The sequence below is a fragment of the Saimiri boliviensis genome, chromosome 6 (assembly GCF_048565385.1).
Source record: "Saimiri boliviensis isolate mSaiBol1 chromosome 6, mSaiBol1.pri, whole genome shotgun sequence".
NCBI classification, from domain to species: domain Eukaryota; kingdom Metazoa; phylum Chordata; class Mammalia; order Primates; family Cebidae; genus Saimiri; species Saimiri boliviensis.
The window spans coordinates 22,889,331-22,917,027 of record NC_133454.1 but is presented as its reverse complement, the minus strand read 5'-3'; the positions used below and the strand labels follow the sequence as shown (position 1 = coordinate 22,917,027).

Below are 27,697 nucleotides of genomic sequence, written 5' to 3'. Positions count from 1 at the left end.
ACAGGAGTGAGCCACCATGCCCAGCTGACCACACCACTTTTTAACTCTAGAATTACCCATCCTTCAGGCTCAGCCAAATTTCCATCGTCAACTTGAATTGAAAATACCTTTCTTCCAAATTTTACTAGAAAAAAACCAAATAAAATTAAAAAACTATCACTTTTTTTATAGGTGCCAATAAAAATATGTATTTTATTAGAGAAATTATAAACATCAAATATAAACAAATTATAACACAAGTGATTAAAGAGTTTAAATAGTTAATACATCTCATTAGCTTTTATAATTGAAAAGCAACAGTTATTAAATGTGATTTTTCATCCAGTTCAATGAAAGGAGATTTCAATTCAGAATAGCTACTTTATTAAGTCAATTAAGACCTTAAGGAATATTTCTTTTCTGCAATGTTCAGTTAAAGCACTGAAAATAAGATAAGCATTTATCACAAAGTATATGGCAAGGGGAGAAAAGATCCAACATTATTTTGATCTACTAGATGGTTCTCAAAAATTACACAGGAAAGCGATTTAATGATCATAGACAAAGTAAAATACACTATCTCATCCTGTTTTAGAGTTGAAAAGAAACTTTGAGACTATCTAATTCAATTTCTTCATTTCTTCTTCATTGAGGTAAAGGATTTGAGAGTCCCCTTGCTATAAGTACTTCTTCTTGGGGGAAATTATCCTTACGTGAAATGCCTCAACTTTCTAAGAAAATCACAACCAGTTATATTTTTTCTAAGATATCTTATGGCACCACAACAATTACATATTGAAATCTGCATTTCTAAAATCCAAACATGCATTCCAATGTATGCAGAAATCATGTGCAGTGCCTCTGCCATGAGGTGCTTTTCCTTAACCAACCTTTCAGCTATAAAAGACATGAATGAGGAAACCTTGGGAAAGGAATAACATCTTTGATATTGTCAACTCCCAAGATGCACTGCAGGTAGCGTTCAAATCCCATCCCAAAACCTCCATGTGGCACAGATCCAAATCGACGAAGGTCCAGATACCTGTTTTTCAAAAAAAGAAAATGGTGACCTATATATGTTGTGTAAGATCAGATGTTATGGTTAGAATTTTATGTTTCAAAAGTATTTTGCAATCATTTGTTATTATTTACCTCATTGTGATAGACCAATCTTTCCCCTCCACAGTCAGACCAAGGAAAGGAAAAGTTGAAGAATTATCCAAGGTTACCCAGAGAAACAGCCGTGAACCCCGTCATACAGTCACGGGCTTTGGTCACTTTTCCTTTTTAAGCTGTTATATTTATGCGTTTACGACAGAAAACTTGCCTCAGGAGGCTAAGATTTTCTACGGCTTTACTCATTTCCTTGAAAATATATGCCTTTTTTATTTCTTGGTACATTAATAACAATGCTTTCTTTTCCTTCCCCAAATCATATTGTTCAATACACAGAGGAGACTGCTGCAGAGTATTGCCTGTTACATTACAAAGAGATATCCTACAGAACAGACTATAAGCTACAACAGAGCAGGAGTTGTGCTTCATTCAACTTTTGATTGCCAGGGAATGCTCTAGAGTAGGCGTGTACTATATAAATTTTGTTTGAAGGCATAAAAATACATGCTTGAATGCTGGAGTGAGGAGAAACCTTCAATTCTCTGCCTCAGGCTTAGTGAAGATGCCCAGAGTCGTTTTGCTGACATGCTGGACAGCCTCTGAAACCCATTCACGCACACTCTTTTCCCGCTTAAGACCAAATGCCTAGACAATGGCACAGCCATGACTGAAATTCAGACGCTAATACACCAACATTGCAAAAAGTTTCAGAAACAGGAAAAGGACAAGTACAAATATTTTATTATGTTATTTGGCAGGGAAGTTCTTGAGTTATATAATATTGATTAAAACAAGTTTATCTTTTCTTACATGATTTGTAAAAATCAGCTCTGCAACAAGACATAAGCAACATAGTTTGCAGCTACTTGGCTCCTCAATCATAAAGACTATCAACCTATTTCCCTACCATTAATAATAATGGCTACATATACTGGTATTGTAGGAAGTTGAATCTAAGTCGTTATTTATTTTTTTTTCTTTTGAGACGGATTTCGCTCGTTACCCAGGCTGGAGTGCAATGGCACAATCTCGGCTCACCGCAATCTCCGCCTCCTGGGTTCAGGCAATTCTCCTGCCTCAGCCTCCTGAGTAGCTGGGATTACAGGCACGTGCCACCATGCCCAGCTAATTTTTTTGTATTTTTTTTTTTTTTTTAGTAGAGACGGGGTTTCACCATGTTGACCAGGATGGTCTCGATCTCTTGACCTCGTGATCCACCCGCCTCAGCCTCCCAAAGTGCTGGGATTACAGGCTTGAGCCACCGCGCCCGGCTAGTAGTTATGTTTTTAAAAGAAAAGATTAATTCCAACCAGATGAGTTGTAACCAGGTAAGAGATCAACATTACAGGGATATCTAGTATAAACCTTCAATTAGTAAAAACCATAAGAAATAATGGGAGGCTGGGCATGGTGGCTTATGCCTGTAATCCTAGCACTTTGGGAGGTCAGGAGATTGAGACCATCCTGACTAACATGGTGAAACCCTGTCTCTACTAAAAATACAGAAAATTAGTCGGCCGCTGTGGCACATGCCTATAGTCCCAGCTACTTGGGAGGCTGAGGCAGGAGACTTGCTTGAACCTGGGAGGTGGAGCTTGCAGTGAGCCAAGATTGCGCCACTGCACTCTGGCCTGGGCAGCAGAGTTAGACTCCATCTCAAAAAAAAAAAAAAAAACCGAAAGAAAGAAATAATGGAAGGCACATAGTCTTGAATAACTGAAATGTTCAGTTGCTAAATTGGCTTTAAGTTTACAAGTCATGGGAACAGTAGACTTTGACTTAGTGACGAAATGAGGGGCATACCAGACTACCTGTGACAAACACCTGCAGGACCTGACCTGGCTGCTAGGAAGTCCAGCAATAGTTTTAAATGGGTCTAAATTTCTCATACATTGATATTAAAACACTGACATGAATGCCTGCAAACTGTATTCAGCAGAAGGGTTGAGTTTATAGCATTCTTCTTGCCTTTGCTTTGATAGATGAAAAAAATCTACTTCTAAGAAGTTTTCTAACATATACGTATTTGTTTAATTGTTGTTAAATTGGTTCCAAGGTAGTGAGATTGTAGAAGAGACCTATAAAATTTGTGGAACTACAGATTTAATTTGCATACGGCATATAGAAATAGGAAGTGAGTTAGTTCTTAGATATCTGGGATGGCTTCTTACCGGACAGTGGAACACTAGCAGTCATCACAGATGTGAAGATGTCTAAGGTCTCTTTTACCTTTATTATACTAAGATAAAAGGAAGCAAATGCAAGATCTTTAAGGATTTGAAAATTTTAGTTGGAAAAAGAATGGTGCTAAAATGACTAATAAAGACTAAAAAAGGCCTAAACTTATTTAACCAATAATTAAAATTTGCGTTTAGCTTTTTCCCCCAGACAGACTTTTGTTGTTGTCGCCCGGGCTTGAGTGCAATGGTCCAACCTTGGCTCACTGCAACCTTCACCTCCCAGGTTCAAGTGATTTTTCTCCCTCAGCCTCCCAAGTAGCTGAGATTACAGGCACCTGTCACCACGCCTGGCTGAATTTTTGTATTTTTATTAGAAATGGAGTTTCACCATGTTGGCCAGGCTGGTCTTGAACTCCTGATCTCAAGTGATCCACCTGCCTTGGCCTCCCAAAGTGGTTGGATTACAGGTATGAGCCACTGCATCCAGTTTATTTAGCTTTTTTTTAAGGGTAGTTTTCACACACTATAGAATGCATAAACTTGCTCAATCAGGCATATCTACCTAATAGCAAGACTCAGAACAAAGAAAGGAAAGTGGGTAGGAAATTGGCATTTACTGAGCTTCCACTCTATGTAGATAATTAACCTGTATTGTTTCATTTAATCTACACAGTAACTCTGTGAAGGAGATATCATTCCATTTTATAGTCAAAAAACCAAGATTCAGAGACATTAAGTATGCCTAAGGTCATTACTGGTTAATAGAAGGCATTCAAAAGCCATCACCTGAAGCCAATTTTAGATTATTTTGCATTTCTGAAACCTATCTTCGTAACTTGCCCCTTCCTTTTCCTGAGGAGAGCAATAGGATTAGTAATACTATTATTATTTTTTTTGAGACGGAGTCTGGCTTTGTCACCCAGGCTGGAATGCAGTAGCACGATCTCAGCTCACTGCAACTTCTGCTTCCCGGGTTCAAGTGATTCTCCTGCCTCAGCCTCCCAAGCAGCTGGGACTACAGGTGCGTGCCACTATGCCTGGTTAATCTTTTTGGTATTTTTAGTAGCAACAGGGTTTCACTGTGTCAGCCAGGATGGTCTCGATCTTCTGATCTTGTGATCTACCTACCTCCGCCTCCCAAAGTGCTGAGATTACAGGCGTGAGCCACCATCCCTGGCCTATATTGTTGATATTATCATACCAAGATCCTGAAGGAATGCTATTACAGAAATATAAATAAAAAATGTATATAGATTGAAAAGTACTTGAAGAAAAAGTCTGCATAAGCAAAACCAAAACAACTTTGAAGAAGTGAATGTATGAGTACAGACAGGTGGTCCTCCCTAAGCAGCTCAGATTTCTATATTTCATGGAGACATCAGGGATCACTTAGCTCAAGCCCCTAATTTCACACATAAAGAAATTGCAGCATCATGGTTAAGAGCAAAGGATTTGTTTCAAATAAATAAATTGATTTTTTGAGAAGGAGTCTCACTCTGTCAGTGCAGGCTGGACTGCACTGGCACAATCTTGGCTCATTATAACCTCCGACTCCTGGGTTTAAGTGATTCTCCTGCCTCAGCCTCTGGAGTAGCTGGGATTATAGGCATGCACCACCATGTCCAGGTAATTTGTTTATTTTTGGTAGGGACATGGTTTCACCATGTTGGCCAGGCTGATCTGGCTCCTGACCTCAAGTGATCCACCCACCTCGGCCTCCAAAGTGCTGGGATTACAGGCGTGAGCCACTGCGCCCGGCCGAGCAAAGGATTTTGATTCAGAGAGATCAAGTCCCATTTCTATCCTTCAAATTGTGTGATCTTGGCTAAGTTAGTTAACAACTCTGGGCCTCAGGCCTAGGGGGTAAGAAAAAGGGGGTTAATAATTGTACCTAACCCAGAGGGTGATAGGATAACTACATGAGATAATATACGTGAATTTTTAACATAATTATCTCACACACAATAAGTAATAGGTAAATGAGAGCTATTATTACTATTTTTCAGGAACCCAAAGGAAGTAAGTCATCTTCTGAGCCCTCCCAACCCCTTCCCTGATCTAAGAACAGTTAAGTTCACAGTTTTTAACACTCTTTCACGGGGTCTTGGGAATATAAGTAAAAACGTTTCTAGGCAACAGTCAGACAAGCAGCTAGAGTAAGAATTATTAGGGCCCACATTCTTACCATTGGTAGACTTCTGTAAGTCTTGATCTGTTAAAGGAAAAGAAAATTCTTTCAGGGAATGACAATAAGATAAATGTAAACATTAAACATTTATTCTGTGTGTGTGCAAAGAAGTCTTTATAAAGAAGCGGACAACAAAGCCTGTGCTCTGAAGTAACACTCAACAGAGTTGAGGAGCTGAAACTGTACAGTAAGTTAACCAACAGCACAAGGTGTTATGAAATAAATGGTTTAGACAATAAATATTATAGCAAGAAAATATGATCCAGAGTCTAAAGGGATTCATCTGAGATAAGTCCATTGTCCTGTGACACAAGAAAAGCACTATTTCCAAAGCAACAATGTCTTAAAAAGAAAAAAGAAAGAAAAGAAAAGCACTATTACTAGGCCAGGCATGGTGGCTCAGGCCTGGAATCCCAGCATTTTGGGAGGTCAATGTGGGCGAATCACTTGAGGCCAGGAGTTCAAGACCAGCCTTGCCAATATGGTGAAACCCCATCTCTACTAAAAATATAAAAATTAGCTGGGCATGGTAGTGCATACCTGTAGTTCCAGCTACTCAGGAGACTAAGGTAGACGGACTGCTTGAACCAAGAATATGCCACTGCATTACAGTCTGGACAACACAGTGAGACTCCCATCTCCAAAGGAAAAAAAAAAAAAAGCAAAACACTATTATTACTAGTTAAGGTTGCTGGGAGGCACACACAGACAAGGGACACATAGATAAGCTTTCATTCTTCAACATTAAAACAATAATAAGATTCTGAGGCTGCCTTCACAATATGGTGTCAAATTTATTCTTTTTTGAGAAATATTATTAAAATTTTAAATTCTTAGTCGTAACAGAAATTCAACTCAGTCCTTTAAAAAAAGTGTTTCAGACCACACTGCATCTAACATGACCAGGAATATGAAAAACTGAAATATACAAAAATACAGAAAACATGAAGAGCAGCCACAGACAGATCCCTGAAACAGGGAATCATATATATCCACTTCATTAGGAAAGATGAATTTGGCTATTATCAGGTATTAGGTAAACATTTAATGTTATGAGGAAAGGTTTCCTGGAGGAAGGAAGCGAGCAAAGAAAACAGATCAATTAATCTTTCAACAGACGAGGTTTCTTGCCATGTGTCATTTTTATTGTGCTTTTTAAAACATGTAGAGGATACTCAAGATTCTTTCCAACTAGAGTTTGCCCTTCAATTCCACAACTTTCTCAGGACTTTTTAACACTATAATAGTAGTAAGAAGTTAGTAGTCTAACATATACAGAGTCTTCCCCAAATTATTTAACCCCTTTCTTCTAGATCTTAACCCAATAAAGCAGTTCAGATGACTGGGATAACAAAACTAAGTTACCCAAGAGATTTACATATAAGTTGGGATCTTGAAAAAGCATCAACTTTTAAAGCATTTCCCCACTAGGAAGAGAAGGCCTCACAAATGGCTAACAGAATATTTTTAAACAGTTATGACTTTTCCAGGTTACTATGAAACCCAGTACTATCTTGTGAGAATTAAGCATACAGACGTGGTAAATTCCTTTTTTTTTTTTTTTTTTTTTTCTTTTTTTAAGTCTGGCACTACTTTTACTAAAGTAGAAATCAAGGAGAACAGAGGTATGGTTAGTTTAGGAAGTCATTATGGCTTGTTGGCAGGCCATGTATATGTAGGAGTGGTGGTTCAATCAGAAACACAATTCCTTACTTCCCATCTCCAAAACATTCTCTATGCGCTTACAGATTTATTTCCCAGTTCTCAAACAGCAAGTTAAAATAAAGTTATTTAAACAGCGAAATCACGACCCTTACAAAGAAGAGAATCTGAACAAGTGAAATGTGTTTATTCTAAATGCTAGTTTAGTGGACATTCTTACTAGTTTTCTTTCCCAGTCATAATGAGAGTAAATAAAGAAGGGAGATACTAGAAAAATGTAGGACAAGCTTTAAGGGGGAACGCTGTTTTCTCATTTTTTTATTCTCTACTTTTCATAGGGAAAGGCATGTAAAAATAGTGGGCAAATATCATTGTGGGTTTTACATGTTAAGAGTTCCAGTCCTTTTTTTTTTTTTTGAGACAGAGTCTCACTCTGTTGCTAGGCTGAAGTGCAGTGGTGAGATCTTGGCTCATTGCAACCTCCACGTCCTGGGTTCAAGCAATTCTCCTGCCCCAGCCTCCCAAGTAGGATTACAGGCGCAGGCGACCACGCCTGGCTAATTTTTGTATTTTTAGCAGACACGGGATTTCACCATGTTGGCCAGGATGGTCTCAAACTTCTAACCTCGTGATCCACCCGCCTTGGCCTCCCAAAGTGCTGGGATTACAGGCGAAAGCCACTGTGCCCGACTGAGTTCCAGTCCTTAAGAAACGGAAGCTCAGAGATAAACAAACAACTTGCTCAAGGACACAGAGAATTTGATATACAGTTCTGTCAGGTGCTGAGGCCCAGGGTCTTTATTCTGTTACTATGCAATGATCAGCTTTGAGCACCTTATGCTCAGTTTCTCAATTGTGTTTCTTTTAGGTCTGACCAATACCTGGCTAAGCGCTCCTCTAAGAAATGGTATCGTTCTTCTCTGAGGCCTCCTCCAAAGAGTTCCCCAACTCCAGGAACCAGAAGATCAACAGCAGCAACCTAGAAAAACAAAATAAAAATTATTATCAGCATTATTTTCAGGCGATTACAATAGTCAGTTTCTGAAGCAAGCAAATGTTTAACATTTTGGCAATGGCTAATTACCTACCTACCAGAATCTTACTGATTTTATCTGTCTATATTCCCTGTTTCACTATCAAATGTTTAATATTATATTATTTTTTGAATACTTGCTATATACAAATTACAAGTGGACAGTTTCCTCTCTACTCTTGCACCATCTGTGGTATACTTAACAAAAATGCCTTTTCTTCATAAATGCGATAGAGAAGTTCATTATGAAAGTTCATTATAAAAATGTACAAAGTGTTAAAAATTACCTATCACCACCAGAAACAATTACATTTTGGCAGATTTCCTTTCAGATTTTTTCCCTTTTACATTTACAAAGAGTAATTACAGATAAAAACTTACCACTTGTCTTACCTAATACTACAAACTAGTATTTTTCGTATGTTAGTGAAAATTCACGTTATGTTTCAATAGGTTTACTGTTTAATAGTTTGTTTAGAATTATAATAATTTATTTAACTGTTTTCCTTTTTAGTTGCACATTTAAGGTGTGTGTATTTCTGTTTTCTCTTATAATGTGGCAATGAAGAGTTTAATTTGTAGTAGTGTTATTATGTATAAAATACATTCTGACTGTTAATCCAAGAAGTACAAAATTAAGCTTTTTCTGGTCCCGGTCGCAGAAGCAGGATGACAAAGGGAACATCATCGTTTGGGAAGCGTCCTAATAAGACACACACATTGTGCCGCCGCTGTGGCTCTAAGGCCTACCACCTTGAGAAGTCGACCGGCAGCAAATGTGGCTACCCTGCCAAGTGCAAGAGAAAGTATAATTGGAGTGCCAAGGCTAAAAGACGAAATACCACCGGGACTGGTCGAATGAGGCACCTAAAAATTGTATACCGCAGATTCAGGCATGGATTCCGTGAAGGAACAAACACCTAAACCCAAGAGGGCAGCTGTTGCAGCATCCAGTTCATCTTAAGAATTTCACCGATTAGTCATGAAATAAATGTTCTGTTTAAAAAAAAAAAAAAGTACAAAATTAAAAGAACATGATACCATTCTGGAGTTATCAAAATGGAGATGACGGCCAAGCACAGTGCCTCATGCCTATAATCCTAGCACTTTGGCAGGGTGAGGGAGGCGGATTATCTGAGCTCAGGAGTTTGAGACCACACTGGGGGCAACATGGTGAAACGCTGTCTCTACTAAAATACAAAAAATTAACTGGGCTTGGTGATACACGCCTGTAATCTCAGCTACTTGGGGGGCTGAGGCAGGAGAATTGCTTGAACCCGGGAGGTGGAGGTTGCGGTGAGCCGACACTGCACCACTGTACTCCAGCCTGGGCCACAGAGCAAGAGTATGTCTCAAAAAAAAAGCGGGGGGATGATCAGAAAATAATATATCTGTAGGACTAAGTCTGAAAGAAAAAATATAGGAAAATAACATGAACAATATAGATAAGATAATGAATACGCTCATATAACTGATACAACCTTTCTGGTCAGCAGTTTGGCAACAGATAACCAAACACTTGAAAAATGCAATATGCTTTGACTCAGCAATAACGATTCAAGGAATCTGTCCTAAGAAAATCAGAGATGCAAAAAAAGATTAACACACAGGATGTTTATTACAGCAGTACTTATGACAAAAAATTCAAATGTACATCAATAGACTATTAGATAAGTTTTACACATGGATAGAAAAATGACTATCATCTACATGAGATGTTCTGTTGCTACTGTGGTGAAATTACATTTTAAAATTTTGTTTTCTTCTTTTATTTGTATTTTCTTATTTTCTATACTAAACTAACTATAATTTTATAAAACATAAAAAAACTCTTAGTAAGGAAAAATGATAGCTTAGTATTTTAATTTGCATTGCTTCAACTACTAAATTAGTATTACTAAATTAATTACATTTCTTCAATTATTAAATTAGCAATATTTAATTTTTCAGGCCAGGCATGGTGGCTCATGCCTATAATCTCAGCACTTTGGGAGGCCAAGGCGGGCGGATCACCTGAAGCCAGTTCTAGACAAGCCTATCCAATATGGTAAAACCCTGTCTCTACTAAAAGTACAAAAAATTAGCTGGGTGTGGTGGCAAGTACCTGTAATCCCAGCTACTCAGGAGGCTGAAGTTGCAATGAGCCAAGATTGTGCCACTGCACTCCAGCCTGGATAACAGAGTGAGGTTTTGTCTGCCCCCCCAAAAAATAACTTAAAAATTAAAAGAATATATATTTATTTGCAGCTGGGCATGGTGGCATGTGCTTGCAGTCCTGGCCACTTGGGAAGCTGAGGTGGGAGGATTGTTTGATGCCAGGAATTTGAGACCAGCCTTGTCAACACAGCAAGACCCTGTCCCTAGAAAATATTTTAAAAATGCTTATTTGCAGTTGGGTGTAGTAGTGCATGCCTGTGGTCCCAGCTACTTGGGAAGCTGAGGCAGGAAGATCCCTTGAGCCCAGGAGTTTGAAATTGCAGTGAGCCATGATTACACCACCTGTACTTTAGACTAGGCGACAGAGCAATACCTTGTCTCAAAACACAAAGTATTTATTGCTACCTGTATTATTTTGTGACTTTCTAATTTGTCTCTTTTGGGCAGCTATACATTTTTAAGCCCAAGAACCTAAAGGTAGAAAACTAAGATTCAGTGTCACAAATGAAAAATAAGGAATCCATAAAATACATTTTCATCTTTAAATGTCACATTATATTATAAACGTCTTAAAAACTTTGCCTTACTTTGCCATTAAGCCATCCCCTTCTCAGTTTTGATGTAGAAACTTTTGATTGAGATATACTTTACAAATAATCGACAATAATAAAGAATAATTCAAGATTGTGCCCCCAATGCTGTATACCTTATCCTCATTACTATCATTAAAGAGAAAAACATCAGCTCTGACCCTCATCACTAGGCTGAATTAGAGTGAGCAAGAACAGCTACAAAATTAATATGGCTGGGCTCTAATCAGGACCCTGCAGTTATCCCTTCTGTCCTCAAAGCAAGGAGAAAGTCTGAGATCTTTATTTCCTGGTTTCTTGCTTTGAGCCATGGCTAAAATATGATAGGAGTTAAGAGATAAGTGGCAAAAATTCTGTTCATACCTTCAATCCAGAGTGTTAAATTTAAAAATATAGGCAATCAACTTTGGAACAGAATAGCAACCAGTGACTGTCCGGCCTCTGCTTGAAAATATTAAAGCCTGAGAAACAATATCCCGGAAACAGAGCATTCCATCCTTGTTTAGCTCTAAAATTAACTAAAAATGGATTAAAGATTTAAATATAAGACCTGAAATCATAAAACTACCAAAAGTAAATACAGACAAAAAGTTATATAACATTGGTCTGGGCAATGATATTTTTGGAGATGACTCCAAGAGCAAAGACAACCAATGCAAAAACCAGATAAATGAGATGATATCAAACTAAGAAGCTTCTGCACACCAAAGGAAACAACAAAGTGAAGAGGCAACTCAAAAAATGAGAAAGAATATTTAGAAACCATACATCTTATAAGGAGTTAATAACCAAAATATAGAAAAAACTCACACAACTCAATAACAAGAAAACCCAATTTAAAAAAGATAAAGAAACTGAACAAACATTTCTCAAAAAAAAAAAAAAAAAAAAAAAGACATACAAATGACTAATAGGTACAAGAAAAAATGTTCAACATCAGTAATTATTAGGGAAATGAAAATTAAAACCACACTAAGTTATCATTTCACACCTGTCAGAGTGGTTTTTTTTCCCCTTCCTACAGATATATATTTAAACAGAGACGGGGTCTTGCTATGTTGCTTAGGTTGGACTTGAACTCCTGGGTTCAAGCAATCCTCCTGCATCAGCCTCCTGAGTAGCTGGAATTATAGGCACATGCCACCACCACACCCAGCTTTTTTTTTTTTTTTTTTTGAGACTGAGTTTCGCTCTTGTTACCCAGGCTGGAGTGCAATGGCGTGATCTCGGCTCACCGCAACCTCCGCCTCCTGGGTTCAGGCAATTCTCCTGCCTCAGCCTCCTGAATAGCTGGGATTACAGGCACGCGCCACCATGCCCAGCTAATTTTTTGTATTTTTAGTAGAGACGGGGTTTCACCCTGTTGACCAGGTTGGTCTCGATCTCTCGACCTCGTGATCCACCCGCCTCGGCCTCCCAAAGTGCTGGGATTACAGGCTTGAGCCACCGCGCCCGGCCACACCCAGCTTTGAATGACTTTTATAAAAAAAAAGATGAAAGGTAAGTTTGGAAATGATGCAGAGAAAAGGAACTCTTATGAACTGTTGGTGGGAATGTAAATTAGTACAGCCATTATGAGAAATGGTATGGAAGTTCCTCAAAAACCTAAAAACAGAATCATGCACCTCAGCAATTCTACTTCTGGGTATATAAATATCCAAAGGAATAGAACTCAGTATGTCAGTGGCGATACCCGTACTTTAATGTTCATTGCAGCATTATTTATAATAGTAAAGATACAGAAACAGATAAAGGAAATATTGTATATACACACAATAAAATACTATTTAGCCCTAAAAAAGAGGTAAATCCAGTCACTTGTGACACATGGATTAATCTAGAGGATATTGTGCTAAGTGAAATATGCCAAAAATAGAATGATAAATACCACGATTTCAACTATATGTGGAAACCAGTAAGTTGAAAGGACAGAAATAGCTAACAGAATGATGGTTAACCAGAGACTGGAGGAGTGGGAAGGAAGGGAATGAAGAGTTGCTGATCAAAGGGTACAAAGTTTCAAATAAACAGAGGAATGGGAAACAGGAGAACAATTTATTAATCAAAAGGTGTGAAATTTCAGATAGAACAGATTTTGAGATTTATCACATAAAAGGTGACTATAGTCAATAAAAATGTATTATATATTTTAAAATAACTAAGAGTAAATTTCAAATGTCTCACCATAAAAATGATCAGTAAGCCAGGTGAAGGATGTGCTAATTAGCTTGATTGAATCATACCATATTGTATATACGTATCAAAACATTACGTTATACCCTATTATGTTAGAATGTTGCATTTATTCATTATATATGCAACAATGACTTGTCAGAACAAGACGAAAGAAAAAAATAAGGGATAGGTATATTCAAATTCTATCATTTTCAAGGTTTCAAAATAGGAGTGATTCCATGGAACAAGGGTAGGCAGTAATGACTTTTGATACTGTAAGTACATGTAAAGCTTAAGAGCCAAGGCTAGAAAGGTCTACTGCCTCCAAAAGATGCTGGAGAATCAGAGACTATGGAACAACCAGAAGGAAGTAGTCCAGAAAAGGCTGGTGGCCAGTGATGAGGAAGATGAGGCAATCTTGGTAAGGTGTTCTGCTTTCTCTGTTGTTCATGAGCATCAAACGAGAGGTCTACTTGTTGCTGGATCTTGCTGCTAAGACAGCTAAAACAAACAAAAGCCCTCTGGGGAACTTCACATGTTTTGCAGATCTAAATCATGTTAATTTTGGATCTCAGTTCTTTTAACACTATGTTTAGAGGAACATAAAAAACTCATATTCATCTTTGATTATAAACTTCCTTTAATATTTGAGTTCAGGAGATAGCTCACTGTGTAACCACACTGACTTTAGACTTTTCTGACTGGCTTTTATCTGAATTATCTGCAATTGCACAGTTACAGTTGTGTAACTGGAAGTTTCTGAACCTTTTGAGTCACCTTCAAAATCTTATGCCACGGTAGGATAGCTACATTAAAAAAAATTCTCCCAAACTTGCCTTCCTAATTCCAGGGTAACTAACTGATTATACACAACTATTTCTCCACTGGCTATTATAAAATTAAAGTGATAGTTGTTGTATTAGTCAGGATAGGCTAGGCTAAGCTGTAGTCAAACAACCCCAGAAGCTTACAACCAGGTTTCTCAATCTCAGCATTACTAACATTTTTAGCCAGATACTTCTTTGCTGTGGAGGCCTGAACTGTGCTTTATGGAATATTTAGCAACGTAACTGGCAGCTAGCCACTACAGGTCAGTTATACTCCCCTAGTTGTGACAACCAAAAGCATCTCCAGACACTGCTAAATGTTTCTTGGGGAAGGAGGAGTGGAACGTAATCATTCCTGGTTGAGAACCACTAGTTTAAAACAATGAATGGCCTTTTAAAAACATATGCCACATGTCCATCCTGGCCTAAAACTGATAAAACCACCTCTTTCTAAGGTATTGTTGGTCTTGGGGCAAATGGGAAAAAGAGCATGGATGACTATGTACTAAAAGCATCTGTACAGAAGCAATGTATGTATGTCATTTCTCACATTCCTCGACCAATGCAAGTCATGTGACTCAGGTCTTATCAATGGGGCAGGGAAGCATAATTCCCACTGAAGGAGAAGCAGAAACTGTAGGTGTACAGAAAACAGTTTTCCATGTTGCTTTTTCCTCAACTACGTAGACTCTTAAACTTCCACCCTCCCAAACAATCCTTCAATGCTAATTAGAATTAAAGGCAGAATAGTACTTTCCCTATTCCTCAGCACTCTGAGAGATAAAGTAATCAGTATGGAAGAACTAATCAAAATAGGCTATTTTCACTAAATAAAAATTTTAGGGGACATCTAGATAGAGTCTGACATCACTACTGTATCTTTACTTGGTACTAATTTTGTGGTATGCAGGAGGAACACACATCATCTTTGTTCTTTCTCTGCATACATGGTCTGAAAATTCACATTCTCTCCAGTGGGTCGACTTTCTGTATGTTTCCTTGACAAGAGTGCAAAGTTGCCTCCTCTCTCAATGTATCTGTACCTTTTGAGCAAAGTATTCCTTTACAATGTCTCATAATTATTTCAGGACCAAATGGTGCTATTTCTTTTTCAACAAAGACAGGTGAACCTCTCGAAGAAAATCCCACAAAAGCCTTGTTTTTTTTTTGAGTCTCACTTTGTCAACCAGGCTGGAGTGCAGTGGCGTGAAGTCAGCTCACTGCAACCTCCGCCTCTCAGATTCAAGTGATTATCCTGCCTTAGTCTCCTGCGTAGTTGGGATTACAGTAATGTGCCACCACATCCCGCTCAGTTTTGTAGCCAATTTGGAAGCTAATTTTTGTAGTAGAGATAGGGTTTCACCATGTTGCCGGGTTGACTTCAAACTCCTGACCTCAATGATCTGCCCACCTGGGCCTCCAAAGTGCTGGGGTTACAGGCGTGAGCCACCACACCCAGCCCTTGTTGCTTTTTTTTCCTCCATGTAACACTTTTCTTTTCTCTTTTACTTTAGGTTTAGTTTCCCTCCTACCATATCAGATTCTAATATTTCCTGTTTTTCTTTTATAACTATATCCTCCTACCTAGCTAAAGATTCTGCACACTCTCTGAGAAGTTATAATACAGAATATTCTTCAATTACAAATAAAGACACATTTTGAATACAGAGTGTACTTTCTTCTGGTGTATCAAAAATACTGCATTCTCTAAAGATTACCAGAACAATTCCCTCAAATTTTCATACCTTTTAGTTAGGATTGAAATTCCAGGTAGAATTCTTCTACCTTGCATCTCCCACTGGTAACAACTGGGCTAGTTATTATAAGAAACTACCTGTTTCTCCTGGGTTTTCCTAGAGATAAAATGTACATAAAGATATAACATGAACACGCAGGCAATCACACAAATTTCTTGGAGAAGTAATGGCAAAAACTTGACTGCATGTTTCCCAAGTTACTGGGAGGTGGTTAAGAGTGCAAGCAGGCTGGAAACAACAAACTTGGCATCTGCTGGTGATCACAACTTGCCTTTATGGGCTGGCAGGTCTGTGGTTTACAGGAGGCTAAGACTAGCTTTAAGAGCCAAGGACAATGGAGACAGGAGGAATTAATCTTGATTAGGGAAAGTGGGGAGAGTTCATGGATAAATAAAAAGTGCTATAGTAGAGATTAGATTTTATCATAGCTAACCATAAAGCATGATAGAAAGCATTAGGTGCTATAGGAAAAATACAGATAAAGTACCACAAATACTCATATAGACCATGGTCACTATCAAAAGCAGATACTGATTGTCTGCTAATGGTTCTTCTAGCCTATTCCAGTGTGCTTTTAGAGTACTGCAAAGGTGACTCTGAAACTGGGCTACTATCAATATCCATTTTCTGCCCATTCAGCTGCTGCATGCATGCCCGGCTATCCAAACAGTCGGACTGTGGGGCACACCTTAAGCAAGTTTGAGCACATCATCTTTGCCCTGGGAGATCAGCTCCAAGCTTTTCAACTTCCTGTTATCAAGTCTCCATATCTTTTAATTAGATGGCCAAACACATATTTATTTATTTCTGTAAGTTTCACCTAGGAGTCTCTTTTATTTTTTGAGACAGGGTCTCATTCTGCTGCCCAGGCTGGAGTGCAGTGGTCGGAGTGCGGCTCAATGCCGCCTTGATCTCCCAGTCTCAAGCAATCCTCCTACCTCAGCTTCTCTGAGTAGCTAGAATTATAGGTGCAGGTCACCACACCAGGCTTTTTTTTTTTTTTTTGGTACAAACAGGGCCTCAATTTGTTGCCCAGACTGGTCTCAAACTCCTCGGCTCAAGTGATCTTCCTAGTTCTACCTCCCAAAGTGCTGGGATGACAGGCATGAGTCACCACGCCCAGCTCTATGATTATTCCTAAGCAACACAGATGATAAATAATGGCACAGGAACCCTCAAAATAATTCAGCCTTCCTATATTATTCTTTTTCTTGGAACTTCAATTAATCACAGCATAAAGTTGAATTTTTAAAAGTCCCTTTGAATGGACAATCATCTGTATGTTAGAGAAAAAGGTATGGTTCAAAGAAAAAGGAAGGTAGGACCAGAAAATACACATAGTACATATGTAGGTCTGGTGGTTACAGGGAGCAATGAGTTGTATAATGAACGGGAACCAGAACTAAAACTAAAATTAGGGAATTCACTGGTTGCATAGCAAAGTGTCTTCTTTCTCTGAAGGTGACCAAATTTGAGCAATTTTGTAACTAAAAATCTCTTTACTTTTGTAACTAAAGCCTCTATTGTGTTTCTATGCATCGTCAGGAGACTTCGACTAAGTCAAAGGACTTTAGCTCTGCTGACCTTTTATTCTCCTACACAGGTAACAATGGAGACCACAGATCACTTTCCTAAGCCTTCCTTAACTCCTCTATTCCTTAACAAAACCAATTCCACTTTGGGCACATCTTCTAGGCCCAGAATGCTCTCTGACACATCTTCCTCCACTTAGTATGAGTTTTGATTCTGCTTAAGTCACACAGCTGCAGTGGCATGCTGTCTAGAAATAGTTTGTGTGGGTATTCAAGCTGAACAAACCCTGATTTCTATTTATGACACTCCCTTCTGACTCTTTGATTCCAATCAATGTACTGAAAATAAAACTCAGACCCTGAATTTAAAAAAATAGGCTAGATAGGAACAAGGCTTACAATACATAACCTTTTCCACACTAAGTTGAAAGAGAGAAAAAGTTTAATGTCCCTTCCTCTGCTACCTCTCTTCCCACCTATCTTAGTATTTTTAAATATTGATGAAAACCACAAGTCGAATGACTCCTTATTCAGTTTCTCACAGGCTGTTACCAACAATAGGGCAACATTACCTACTAGTACCAGAGGAAAAAGAAAGTTCCACAAACCATAGGAAACACGTTTGTGGTTTTTGCTCTAACTGCTGAAATAGTATTTTGGCCCTAAAAACAAACTAGGTACAATTAGGAAAGAGGGCTTTCCTGACGTGATGGTGAAGAGATGCAGATGGGCTGCAGGCAATAATGACTGAAAATGGACTTAGGCTACTATAACGGCTAGCCGGTTTTACTACTGCTACTGTCTGAAAGAGGCAAAAGTCGTACATTTTGCAAAGATACTACCAACGGCTTCAAAGGAATGGAATTCTTAGCTTGCTCCTAAACATGTATTCCCTTTCCCTCATGGTCAAGACAGATTTACCACATTTCTTTCTTCCTTAGGGAGCTCTGAATTTCAAGTGAACCAGAAGAAAACATCATTTGAGAACTCCAGAAAGGTTCACGTATGATTTCCTCCACTTGAGAGAGGAAAACATTCTGTAAACAGCACTACCCTACTCTTTTTATAATTAAAGTCTGACCTCTGGGAATCACTTGTGACTCCTCTCTCTTCCTTATCTTTTCTTTATAGTTTATTTCATAGACTGTTGTAGTTTGGATACTCGTGCCCTCCCAATTTCATGTTGAAATGTGAACCCCCAATGTTGGAGGTGGGGCCTAGTGGGAGGTGTTGGATCACGGCGGTGGATTCCTCATGAATGGCATTGTGCCATCCCCATAGTAATGAGTTCTTCCTCTACTAGTTCACATGAGGGCTGGTTGTTTAAAATAGACTGACATCTCTTCCCTTCTCTCTTGCTATTTTGCCATGTGACATGCCTGTTCCCTCTGTCTTTTTGTCATGAATAAAAGCTTCCTGAGGCCACACCAGAAGCTAAGAAGATGTTGATGCTATGCTTGTATAGTTTGCAGAATGATGAGGCAAAAAGACCTCTTTGCTTTATAAACTACCAAGTCTCAGGTATCTTTATTTTATTTTATTTTTTTGGTAGACATCTGATAGCAACTCAAAAGTCTCAGGTATTTTTTATAGCAACTTAGGGCAATTCTATTTTAGTAAAATGAACTAACACATAGACTACTGTTTACTCCTTCAGAATGTTTTAGCTTCATTTCTTTCTCTCCATTTTCACTGTTCGGATTATAAGCAAAAGTCCCATAACTATCTTACTTGTCTTTAATTCCCCCCTCCCACAATCTATCCTGTATGTCAGGTTAATTTTTTTATCTTACCATTATCTTAAAAGACATACAATGTCTCTCTATTATTTACTGGATAAAGCCCAAGCTATCTATAACACTCCCATCTCTCCATAATTTGTTTCTATCTTGCCTAGCCATATTTATCACTTGATAATTCCTTATTCTACTATTTTTATAGCATAGAATTTTAATTTTTAAAGCAATTTTATAAACATTTGTTCATATGATATCCACAACAAACCTGTGATGTGACAAGCATATAATTCCCTTTTAAAGTAAACTTCAAGTATAACATATGTATAAAAAGTATACAAATAACGAGCATACAGTTGTATAAATTTTTACAAACACACCATGAATCACTGTACAAGTCAACAAATTGAACGACAGCCATACCCCAAAAAAGTCCTCCTAAGGCCTTCTTTTAGTAACTGCCCCTACCAAAAGTAACCTCTTTCCTGACCTCTATCACCATAGGGTGATTCTGTCAAGTTTTGAGCTTACTAGAAACAGTATCATCCAGTATATACTATTCCGTGTTTGGCTTCTTTTTACTCAAAGCACATCTGTGAGATTCATTATGGTGATACATGCAGTAATAGTTTGTTTATTGGTAATTCTCTTCATTGGTGTATCTGTGGATTAGAGGCTCCAGCTGTTTTGATGCAGCTCAGTTCATTAACCCCAGCCCAGGAAAATTCATGACACACCTCTTAGTTGAGTATTTATTCTCATTGCTGAACAGTGTCCCATTACATAAATATGCTAGAATCTAGTTACTTATTTATTTACTCTACTGCTGTTGTTTAGTTTTCCCAGTTTCAACCTATTACAAAGAGTGTTGCTGTGAACAGTCCTGTACATATTTTAGGGCACATATGCACATATTCCAAGAGAAACTGCTGGATCATAGAATATGCATATATTTAGCTTGAGGAGATACTGCATAATAGTTTCCAAAGTGATTGTACCAAATTATACTCCTACCAGCAGCATATGAGAGTTGTATTCCTAACTTTGTCACCAACTGGAATCACATCTTATTCATTCTAGCTGGTACATAGTGGTGTCTTTCTGTGGTTTTAATTTGCATTTCCCTATCAACAAATGAGACTGACTAGGATCCCCTGAGAATACTGAGGACAAGAAAGATCAAATGGTATATCTAGGAACAAAACCCAAGTCTCCTGGCTATAAGTTCATAGCTCTTTCTGCCACCCGACACAAACTCTTCACTTCCAGAAAGAATTCTAATGAAGCTGCGTTACATGCTTTATTTTTGCCTCTACATCCTAGCTTCAATACCTACTAGTTAGCTGTGTGTGTCATTTTGCACGAGTGACTATACTGCTGCCCTCAGAGACAGCAGCCTCACCTGTAGGAAGGGGATAAATGTTAATTGTTGGTACATACTCAACAAACATTATTGTTTTCTCTTTCGAATGTTTTATCATTATGCTTGTCACGTAGGTACTCAATAATAGATGTCAGTTTGGAATGTCAAAAATTTAATCTTTGTTAACATTTTCTTCTATCATGTTTTAAGTAGATCTCTTCTCTAATCCTACAGAGTTATTCTAACTTAGTTAAGTGAGACAGTGTTAATAATTTCTCAACTCCCTAAATGTCTCTTCCTTGATATTCTTAATAATGAAGCTTCTTCAACACTCTTACTCTACCAAAAGACTTAAGAGGCATCTATGTTCACTTTTATCTCAGTTGCTTTAACCAACTTGTTTAGTTAAGGCATTGGAAAGACTAAAATGGAAACAAACAGTTTGATAACAAAACCTTAGAAAACTGTATCAGAGACATAAAAGGATTTCTCTTCCCTATGTTCCCTACCTCTACAATTCAAAGTTTTAATACACAATATGTCATAATAAAGAATCTCAGAGCATCTTAAGACAGACTGAAATGCAATCTTTCAACTTTAACATAAATTCCTAGGTTAGTCTTCAGTTCTAGATATCGGAAAAACTGGCAATTCCCTTCAACACTATTTCTGTTGGTGCGATACTCAAGCTATTTTGTTGCAGGTTGGTTAATTAGCCATAGCTCACGGAAATTCACTACACATCCCTTGGCTGAGTATTCTCCCTTCCGAGTTGACCTCACAGTATGTATTTCATTGAATGTCCACTAATGCTTACATTTCTCTGGTTTACTAAGTAATACTGACATAATTTTGAAAATTAGAATACTACCTGGTGATTGTGATATCTCATCAAGGACTGAGTTACTTTTTCCTAATTACACACGTGTAAAATAAATGAATATTCTTTTCTGCGAAGCCACTCCCCCAGCTGAACATCTGCTACCTGGCTAGGAGGGACTTACTTGGAGACGCAGTCTCAGAGGCACATGGCATTTTGCATGTTTGCTTAGATTCATTTTATTGAGGACCATAATCTGTCCCTTTCGAATGGTCAAATAAGCTTGGTAATTTGTAAGTTAGTCTTATCCGTGCAAATGAAGAAAAACTTAGGCTATATGAAATCAGAATTTCAGAGATGGTAATACTTTAGAGGTCACGTAATCTGATTATCTGATTATACAGAGGGATAAATTGAGGCTTAGAGAGTGCAGAGACTTGCTTAAGGTGAAACAGGTAACTAGCATGAGATCCAGATTTCAAACCCAGAATTACTCTTTATCCTGTGTACTTCTCAGTACACCACAGTGCATACATTCATTTCTCCTGGGGGGCAGGGAGAAAGGAAGAAAAATTATAACTGTAAAAACATACCATTTTACTATTTTTACTCTCTGGCCAAAAGTTTCAAGTGTAGATATTTCCCTATCTTTCTCTTTTGCTTCCCTCAAGAGGGCACCTATGAAACACACCTGTCTTATTTTTTTCAAGACTGCATCGCATCCATTACAGGAACTCTTGTGAACCACTGACAGCCAAGTTATTACAGCCTTATTTAAAAAAAAGGAATTCAGTCATCTGGCCCAAAGCTTCTTTCTTCACCAGAAAACAACAAATTAGGGGTAGAAGCAGGCACTTCATACAAACGGATCTAAGAGAAATCTACATTGCTAATGTAACAACGTTATTCTCTATGGCTAATGTAAACAGTTTAAATAAATTATATTTGAATAGTTTAGCTCTGAGAAGTTATATGCTCTAGTACTGCATAAATTATGAAGTCTCACTTTATGTGAGACTGCATAAAGTCTCACACCCTAAAGGCGTTATACCGAGACTTTAGCAGTATTTATGCTAAAGTTCCAGTATAACGCCTTTAGGGTGTGAGCCCACATTACCAGAGAGACTATGTCACAAATGAAGGTTTCCTGGTACTGCTGAAGGGAAGATATTTGTGAGTGCAGTCTATGAGAGAACTACCTTTTAAGGAATCTTATGTTATAGCATGTTATTATGTGATAACACAGACACACACACAAATATAACATTACTGTGCTTTATCGCAATAGAGATTTTGTCAAAATTTAAAATCAGGTACAGATACTGTATGTTCTCAGTCATACATGGGAACAAAAAAATTTTTGAGCTCATGGGAAATCATAGAACAGTGTGTATCAGGGGCTTGGAAGGGTTAGGGGAGGGTGGGGAGAGGTTGGTTAGCAGACACAAAATTATAGCTAGATAGGAGGAATGAGTGCTGGTATTCTGCAGCTATAACATAGGGTGAATATGGTTATTTATTGTATTATTTTCAAAAAGCTAGATGAGAGGATTTTGAATGTTCACAACACAAAGAAATGAAATACGTATGAAGTGACAAATATGCAAATCACTCTAGTTTGATCAGTATTATATACATATTATCAAAATAGCATTCTGTATTCCATAAATACGTACATTTATTACATGTCAACTAAACATGAAAAGGCAAACATTTTATCAAAATTTAGAAAGTAGGAAGAGAAAACTTCATACCTATTGACTACCTACTACTTAAAACACTGCTATGTACTTTTCATATATTACTTGATTTAATCCTCAAAAGCCCATAAAATATTGTGGTCTCATTTTTACAGATCAGGAAATTAAGACACAAAAAGACTCGGCATATTTAACATCACGTAGTTTTTAATACAGAATTATGACTTGAACCCAAGAGTGCCTAATTCTATAGCTACTAGACTTTGCTTTACGCTATTACCACTAACACAATTAAAGATGCATTTTAGCTTCCCAGCAAATTCCATAACCAATCAAGTCACTACTCACTACTTGTCCACTGTGTGTCCTCAACTTTGTTGGGTTTTATTCATTAATCCATTCATCCATCTACCACATGGATACTAGGTGTCCACCATGTCCCAGGCATTATACTAGGAATACACTGATGAATGAAAAAGAAGTTGATATGGTATCCCTGCCCAAATCTTGAATTGGACTCCCATAATTCCCACTTATTGTGGGAGGGACGTGGTGGGATAATTGAATCATGGGGGCATTTTTCCCCCATACTGTTCTCATAGTAGTAAGTCTCAGGAGATCGGATGGGGGTTTTTTTGTTTGTTTTTTTTGAGATGGAGTCTTGCTCCTTTGCCCAGGTTGGAGTGCAGTAGTGCGATCTTGACTCACTGCAACCTCTGCCTCCTGGGTGCAAGCAATTCTCCTGTCTCAGCCTCCCAGGTAGTAGCTGGGACTACAGGCACCTACCACCATGCCCAGCTAAGTTTTGTATTTTTAGTAGAGATGGGGCTTCACTTTGTTGGTCAGGCTAGTCTCAAACTCCTGACCTCAGGTGATCCACCTGCATCGGCCTCCCAAAGTACTGGGATTACAGGCTGGAGCAACTGCACCCAGCTGTTGCTCTGATGGTTTTATAAGGGGTTTCTGCTTTTGCTTCTCTCTCATTCTCTCCTGCCACTGCCATGTAAGAAGTGCCTTTTACTTTCTGCCATGATTATGAGGCCTCTCCAGCCATGTGGAACAGTGAGTCCATTAAACCTCCTGTTCTTCTCAGTCTCAGGTATGTCTTTATCAGCAGCACAAAAATGGACAAACACAGAAGTTCTCATGTGTTCTGACATATTTTGAAATAGTCACGCGCATAGATGCAAAATTACAACTGTTAAAAGTTATGATGAATTAAGAGTATCTCTGGGTGTGAGATTTAACATGGTACAACTGTAGCATCTAACAGGGTTCTCTGACTCAGTCTAGAGGGTCAAGAAAGGTTTCTCTGAGGAAACAGTAATTGAGTATAAATATGAATAAGTAAAATTATTTAGGTGAAAAAGACCATTCTAGATTGAAGGAACAATATATGGAAAGAGCCTGAGGTAAGAGGAAGCACTCCATGTGTGAAGACACAGAAGAAGGGTGGTGTTAGAAGAGAACAAAGTGGAGCCCCACAGTATAATAAGCTAGAGAAGGAGACATAGCCACATTCTACTGAGCTTTGTAGGCCACATAAAGGATTTTGGCTTTTATTCTAAGAGCAAATGGAGGCCACTGAATGGCTTTAAGAAGAGTGACAACATGGGTTAACTTTTTTTTTTTTTTAATGGAGATGGGGTCTCACTTTGTTGTCCAGGCTGGTCTAGAACTCCTGGGATCAAGTGATCTGTAAACCTCAGCCTCCCAAAGTGCAGGAATTACAGGCATGAGCCACTGCTCAGCCAGGATTTACATTTTCTAAAAACTCACGGTAAAATGGGGAGAACAGATTTGGAAGAGGAAAGAGTGGATATATGAAGATCAGCTAGAAGGCTACTAAAGTAGTCTAGGCAATATCTTAATCTGAAAAGATAAAAGAGAAAATGAAGAAAAATGAATGGATGTGAAAGGTATTTAGGAGTGCAAAACTGACAGAACTAAAGTCAATGGAGGAAATGAGAAAGGAAGACTCCTGAGATGACCCAGGTATATGACATGTACAATTAGATGGATACAGAATATTGAAAGAAGATCAAATTTGCCGGGAGGAAAGGAAAATCACAGGTTCAATTCTGGACATGTTGTGTCTGAGATGCCTTCGAGATATGTAAATGGCAATCAATGAGGCAGTAGGATATAGTCAGCCCTCTGTATTCAGAGGTTCTGCATTTGTGGATTCAACCAACAGCATACATAAAATATTCAGGCAAAACAAATGGATGGTTGTATCTGTACTAAACATGGACAGATTCTTTTTCTTGCCATTATTTCCCTAAACGATACAGTATAACAACTATTTACATAGCATTTACATTGTATTAGGTATTGTAAGTGACCCAGAAATTATTTAAAGTATACAGGGGGATGTGCATAGGTTATATGCAAATGATACATCATTTTATATAAGGGACTTGAATATTCTTGAATTTTGGTATCTGAGAGGGGCTAGTGTGTAGGGTGTCCTGGAACCAATACCTGAGGATACTGAAGAACAACTGTATATGAATTTAGAGCTCAGAGAAGAAGTCTGGATTAGAGATAAAAACTTCTGAATTGTTTGAGAATAAACAGTAAGCAATACATACCCAGAGGAAATAACGTGAGGAGAAAAAAAGACCACCAAGGACTGAGCCTGAGGAATTCCAACATCTAATTAACTGATAGAAGTGGATGAATCTGTACAGGAGACTAAGAAAGAATAAATGCTGAGAAAGGAGAAAAACAGGGATAACGTGATGTCACGGAAGTCAAGGGAGGAGAGGGTTGTAAGAAGTTCATTAATTGTGCTGCACAGCACTAACAGGTCAAGTAAAATAAAGACCTATTACTAACCCTGACAAGACCCACTTCAGTTGTATGACAGGGGTGGAAACTACAACGAAGGAGGAGTATAGAATAAATGGGAGATGCTGTGGTGGTTAGAAAAATTCTGGCCGGGCACGGTGGTTCACACCTGTAATACCAACACTTTGGGAGGCTGAGGCGGGTAAATAACAAGGTCAGGAGTTCGAGACCAGCCTGGCCAACATAGTGAAACCCCACCTCTACTAAAAATACAAAAATTAGCAGGGCATTGTGGCGTGCCTGTAGTCCCAGCTGCTCAGGAGGCTGAGACAGGAGAATGGCTTGATCCCAGGAGGTGGAGGTTGTGATCTCCACCTCCTGGGATCAAGATCGCACCACTGCACTCCAGCATGGGCAACAGAGCAACTAAAAAAAAAAAAAACAAAAAAAATTCAGTACCCACCCTGAAGATGTTTAGTTTAAGAAAGCGAAAACTTTCATGCCTGTAATCCTAGCACTTTGGGAGGCCGACGCAGGCAGACTGCCTGAGCTCAGGAGTTCAAGACCAGCTTGGGCAACATGGTGAAACCCCGTCTCTAATAAAATACAAAAAAAATTAGTTGGGTGTAGCGGTGTGCGCCTGTAGTCCCAGCTACTCAGGAGGCTGAGTCAGAAGAATTGTTTGAACTTGGGAGGCAGAGGTTGTAATGAGCCGAGATTGTGCCACTGTACTCCAGCCTGGGCAAGAGAGTGAGACTGTCTCTCTCTCTTTTTTTTTTTTTTTTTTTTTTTGAGAAGGAGTTTCGCTCTTGTTACCCAGGCTGGAGTGCAATGGCGCGATCTTGGCTCACCGCAACCTCCACCTCCTGGGTTCAGGCAATTCTCCTGCCTCAGCCTCCTGAGTAGCTGGGATTACAGGCACACATAACCATGCCCAACTAATTTTTTTGTATTTTTAGTAGAGACGGGGCTTCACCATGTTGACCAGGATGGTCTCGATCTCTTGACCTCATGATCTACCCGCCTCGGCCTCCCAAAGTGCTGGGATTACAGGCTTGAGCCACCGCGCCCAGCTCGAGACTGTCTCTTTAAAAAAAAAAAAAAAAGTAAAACTTATTAAGAGATTGTAAAACACAGACACAATGCTACAGTTTTGCTTATTCTTTAAATGCAATAAAAATCCAAAAAAGGAGCCGGCCGCGGTGGCTCAAGCCTGTAATCCCAGCACTTTGGGAGGCCGAGGCAGGTGGATCACGAGGTCAAGAGATCGAGACCATCCTGGTCAACATAGTGAAACCCCGTCTCTACTAAAAATACAAAAAATTAGCTGGGCATGGTGGCGCGTGCCTGTAATCCCAGCTACTCAGGAGGCTGAGGCAGGAGAATTGCCTGAACCCAGGAGGCGGAGGTTGGGGTGAGCCGAGATCGCGCCATTGCACTCCAGCCTGGGTAACAAGAGCGAAACTCCGTCTCAAAAAAAAAAAAATCCAAAAAAGGAGGGCTCAAAGTAGCTGAGTAACCCAGGAAAGCCTTTATAGAGAAGAACAGTCTTAAGCAGAGTACTTAAGACTCTAAGTGATTGAAAAATGTTCAATCTAGAAAAATTAAATGAGAAAAATACATGGTGTGTATGTTGGAGGGAGAGCTGGAATTGGGATGGGCTGGAGTGATTAAAAAAAGCCAAGAGATGTAGTCTTCTGTTTTGTAATATAGGCTCAATACTGAATTATTTAGGACTAGATAATCTGGGCCCTAATGTCTCCTTTTTGCTGCCAACTTGGAGGCCAATCGATTAGACTAGAAGGTTCAAAGAGAAAAGGGAATGTAAGAATCATAAATCAATTGTGTTGCTCACTAGTTTTGGATGATGCTATATAAAAGGTGGGGATGAGTAAATTGGCTAAAATGTAATTTTATATCATTTGTAATTTTTAGGCAGTTAAGTGGAGTAGAAAAGAACACAGACTTTATAAAACAAAATCTGCAGTCTGGAAAAAAATAGATATATATTTCAAAAAATACAGACTTCAGAGCCAGAGGGAATCAAGTGTGAATACTAACTCTGTCACTTACTATGTATGTTGCTTTA

General features: G+C 38.6%; 1 protein-coding gene and 1 pseudogene across 7 annotated transcripts in view; one reads left to right on the top strand and one right to left on the bottom strand.

The window, feature by feature from the left end:
• Positions 1-608: 608 nt before the first annotated feature.
• The window catches only part of NARS2 (asparaginyl-tRNA synthetase 2, mitochondrial), a 147,623-nt gene continuing 120,534 nt past the window's right edge, over positions 609-27,697 (bottom strand). For 4 of the 7 annotated variants that reach the window (XM_003935045.4, XM_074400395.1, XM_074400394.1 and 1 more), the window contains 3 exons: positions 8,007-8,104; positions 5,461-5,487; positions 609-1,021 (listed from right to left, as the gene is read on the bottom strand). In XM_003935045.4, the coding sequence (XP_003935094.1) occupies positions 877-1,021; positions 5,461-5,487; positions 8,007-8,104 (270 nt within the window). In that variant the 3' untranslated portion in view covers positions 609-876. The other 3 variants (XM_010345610.3, XM_010345611.3, XM_074400393.1) reach the window with 2 other exon arrangements.
• Positions 8,828-9,145, top strand: LOC120360981 (large ribosomal subunit protein eL37 pseudogene; annotated as a pseudogene).